Source organism: Olea europaea, chromosome 22 (genome assembly GCF_002742605.1).
Source record: "Olea europaea var. sylvestris chromosome 22, O_europaea_v1, whole genome shotgun sequence".
In the NCBI taxonomy this organism is placed as follows: domain Eukaryota; kingdom Viridiplantae; phylum Streptophyta; class Magnoliopsida; order Lamiales; family Oleaceae; genus Olea; species Olea europaea.
The window spans coordinates 5,661,832-5,666,263 of NC_036258.1; the positions used below are offsets into that span (position 1 = coordinate 5,661,832).

General features: G+C 31.7%; 1 protein-coding gene across 2 annotated transcripts; it reads right to left on the reverse strand.

Moving 5' to 3' along the window:
- Nucleotides 1-2,472: 2,472 nt before the first annotated feature.
- On the reverse strand, nucleotides 2,473-3,647 carry LOC111371512 (GATA transcription factor 16-like). 2 transcript variants are annotated; one of them, XM_022993544.1, is made up of 3 exons: nucleotides 3,296-3,647; nucleotides 3,039-3,179; nucleotides 2,473-2,948 (listed from the first exon to the last, which is right to left on the reverse strand). In XM_022993544.1, exons 1-3 carry the CDS (start codon nucleotides 3,314-3,316, stop codon nucleotides 2,631-2,633), a joined length of 480 nt encoding a protein of 159 aa, XP_022849312.1. In that variant the 5' UTR covers nucleotides 3,317-3,647; the 3' UTR covers nucleotides 2,473-2,630. The 2 variants fall into 2 exon arrangements, with proteins under 2 accessions (XP_022849312.1, XP_022849313.1); XM_022993545.1 differs by having other exon boundaries at nucleotides 3,528-3,646.
- Nucleotides 3,648-4,432: the final 785 nt, after the last annotated feature.

The following is a 4,432-nucleotide window of genomic DNA, read 5'->3' on the forward strand; positions in this document are numbered from 1 at the left end:
GCTACGATGCCATTTTTAGCATGACAAAAACGGTAGGTTCCATTTGCCATACACAATACTTCGAGGAATCATTGTTCGTCCAATCCAATTATTCAAAAAACACTCCAAATCACATCTCGACATAGTTAAAAGCAAGCAAATTGAAATTGGTAACCGAAAGATTGAACAACCAAAAATCCACTTCTAAACCGCACAACAATTGCTAACTCCTAACATAATGATTTATCAAACAAAATTGGAAGCTCAAAACCCTCTTAATAAAAAAAATACACAAAAATCAGCATCAAATTTAAATAAAAAAAACATGTTAGAAGAAATTTTATAAGAACTCCTATCAAATGAATCAATAATTTTCAAAATCACACAAGCAGAATAAAATACATCCTTTGGTACCACCTAAGAAACCCTTATTTGAACTTTTCTACTTGATTCTTTGATGGTTGAAGGAGAGCTCTCCAAAAAATATATCATAATAAAGGAAAGTCAAAATTGGTGAAAATGTCAAGACGCCAGTTGGGCTGGCGGTGGCTAACTCAGGTGCCCCTGAACGGCGCGAGATGCTATACCGGACGATATCAATGCCCATGAAAAAAAATAAGATTTAAAATTTGCGGACTGTAATAAATTTTGGTTCATTTCTATTTTTGAAAAATCGCTTGCTCCAACTAAGTTCATCTATTTTCTGTTCATTTTGGGTAGTTCTTGTGAATTAGTTTTGAAATATTTAGCCCCTTGTTTGGTATAAATTGAAATTTTAATTTTAATCTGAGTCAAAGTCAACCATTAATTTTAATCACATATTTTATTGGGCTCACAACTTTTCAATAACATATTTTATCAACTTTTATAAAATATACAAAAAATTTGATTTTAATCCTCACCAAACAGGAGATTAAATAAAAATGAAATTTGATTAATTATAAATAATCCTAAAATTTTGCCAAATGTAGATGTTTCTCCAATGTATCTTTATTAATAAATGTGATATTTAGCTAACACCAAACCAAATTTTGAAGTGTTTTGCTACTTGTATACTGGTGTACAGCCCCCTCATAGAAGTGAGAATGCCCACATCCAATAAAAAATCGTGAATCCTCCCCTTATGAGGAGAACTATACGTCGAGGTTTCAACCCCGATGTACACCTAACAAAATCCAAATTTGAATCGCCGAGGAGGGCCCATGCCCAATAGAAAAATCATGACTCCCTTCTTTTGAGGTGTCTGCACCTGAAGTGTCAATTCCGTCGTACACTTAATAAAACTCAAATTTGAATCACTATGGAAGACGGAAAGTACGAAGTTTAAAATTTTAATTAAAAATTATCTTGTTGGTCCTTAGCCTATTATTTCATAAACAATTTCACCACCATTGTTTTGACATATACCAAGTTAGTTCGAAGAGGTAGGCAAACATTTTATTCACTAGCCATGTTGAAAATGATCCGACAAGCTTCTTTGTTTAAAAGGCATTTTTCCCTGTATTTTATGTTCCTCCCAATGGTAGGAGAACAAGTGTCCTTGATACTCTGTACAAGTAACATGATTCTTTAAAAAAAATGTCATTTCAATTCATCATTTTTTCAACCTTAACAATTCCTTTTGTTCAAACCCAAACTGCCCCCCCTCGTTGTAGATTGGGGAGAATGAGGAAGAAGATGAAATGAAAGAGGTTATATGGGGTTGCAAAAGATTGGAGAGTAAAGCATTCGTTTAATTTGGTTTTTCGATTTCTTGATTCTATGACAATTTTTTGGAATAAGATAATCATTTAGGAGGGGAGCAAGCAGTTAAATATGAGGTTCCTCATCTCCATCCCCCACCCACCAAAAAAAAAAAAAAAGAGGGATGACAAATCTTGTGGCCATTAGAAGTACTTTAGTGTGTATTTGTGTCCCATTATTTGTGAGTAATGTATTATAAAATAGTGATTAATGTTAAAATGTATGATTGAGAAAGAAAGAAATTTTTTTTATTTACATGTAATATTATTTTAATTAAAAATGTATGATTAAAAATAAATAGTGTAAAAAAAAAATAATAGAATAAAATGTGAAAGAATGAAAAACAAACAAAGCCTTAAAAGATTATTTTCATAAATTAATTGATAAATAATAGATTCAATCTTTTTTTCAAAACACCATTTGGTACCCATTTTTTTTCAAAATACATTTTTCTGTCTCTTCATTTCAACCAAACATTCTTTATTAAAATAATATTATACGTAAATCAAAAAAATTTCCTTATTTTTAAGCCAAATATTTCTCATCAATTTATTATTTAAAAATATATTTTTACGTAAAAATATCTTCCAAACACCCTATAAATATAAAAAAGGGGCAATATTAAACTTTTTTCAACTTTGTTGTCTTGCCAGTCAAATAAATCATATTTTAAATAACTTAAGAAAATGAATAAGACAATAATTAAGGACGTTCATTCGCAACATTTGAACAAATTTAAAGAAATTAATCTCAAGATAATGAAATTCCTCCAATTTAATTTCATTTAAATACCATAATAGGTACATTTGAAAAACCCTTTTCAACTCAATTTGTCTTTTTTCCCTTTTAGAGCTCACGGTACAACTACTTGAAAAAAGGGTACTACTGTAACTGCTGCTAGTACAACTCTAAGCATAAACAGAGCCACACGATAAAGCCATCAAAAGAAATGCCGCTTGTTCTTCCTCACCCAACTTTCTCCTCTGAGGAGTATTTGATCTTGGTTTTTGCAGTGCCACATCTCTACCAAATGACCACAATTTCCTCTTCAATGAATCTCCAATCTTATAGCTGGTACTGTCCCCACTGCTGCTGGTACTACTGTCATTGCTGTGCGCGCTATTCTTGGTGCTTGCATATTTCTTTGATTTCTCATTTTCTTTGTTCACTCCCAATAGGGCCCTTCTCTTTTTTCTGCTCCTGATCCCACATGCATTGCAAAGAGACTGCACACAGCAAAACATTCAGTAAATCAGATTAATTGCTTCTTATCACCAAAAAAAAAAAAAAATACAATTCTATGAATCTATATTTACCTTGGGGCCAGCAGGACCACCTCTCCATAGGGGGGTTTTTGAGGTGCCACAATCAACACAAGTTTTAACATGGGTTGAACCATCAGATAAAGCCTTATCTCGAGTTTTATTTTGGGTTTTCATGTCTTCAGAATCCAATCCCTGTTGAATCAAATCAAATAATTAAAATCAATCAAACTCAAACCTCAACAAATCATGCAAATATATTTATAACAAAAATTCATACAAAACTAAGCTCTGTGAACTTGATCACTTACTTTATCACTCAGATCCACCATTTGTGAGCAAATACTGAAGGAATTTTACCAATCCCAGATTAAATTTACGGATCAAACAGCTAGAAACCAATTGCTCAGATCAAAGTAACAAAAAACCAAGATAAACCAAAAAATCACTTAAGAGATACAATGATCACTCTTCACTAAGTAAATACCAGCTCCTATAAATACATAATTATGTATAAAGAGAGCAAAAGGGTTTAGAGATTACGAGAAAGGCGGATGAGGTTTAGTGAGCGAAGAGGAATTCGGCTAGGATTGAATTGAAACCGACATGTGGATAGAGATGACCGACTGAGAAAAAAAGGGGGCGGGTGGAAAATATTCTGGGGTGAGTTTATATTGGAGTTTATGAAAACCCTAAGGCGCGCGGGGAGAGTGAAAAGACTAAAAAGGGCTTGGATACAAATATTTTGATCAAAACAATACACCCGCCAAATTGTAGTGTACAAGTACGAAAAGGGCGCCATTGGATTTTTCATTTTTGGATTGGGTACTTACGGAATTTTGAGAAAATTATTTCGTGTTGCCGCCATATATTGTTTCTAGGTTTTTCTTTTCCTACTGAAAATCTCGACCGTACACTTTTCCACATTTTGATAATATTGGATTTTGATAAGAAACAATTAGTTAATGGAACCAAGTGGAAATTGAATTTGAGTTCCATAAAAACTATTTATCCTTATTTGTGGATATTTAGGGCTTGTTTGTGTTTCATTTTTTTCTGAAAATACATTTTGAAATAGTATTTTTAATACAGAATGTGTGGTCTCGTAAAATATATTTTGGAATAGTAGATTGATGGAAAATGTGTGTTTCAAAAAAATTGAATTTGCTAGTAATATTATTTTATTAAAAAATATGTAGTTAAAAAGAAGATAGAGAAAAATGTGCTTTGAAAATAATAAGGATCAAACAAGGGCCAAGAAAAAGATTTAAATTTGCGTGTAATATTATTTTATTGAAAATTTTATGATTGAAAATAAGAGAGAGAAAAAACATTTTGGAAATGGCTTGTTACGCACTTTAGCGTTGTCTAGAATTATGACTAAGATTTCATATTGGATTGAATTAGTAATTCAACTATAGAAAAATTTAGAATTCATACAAAAATCT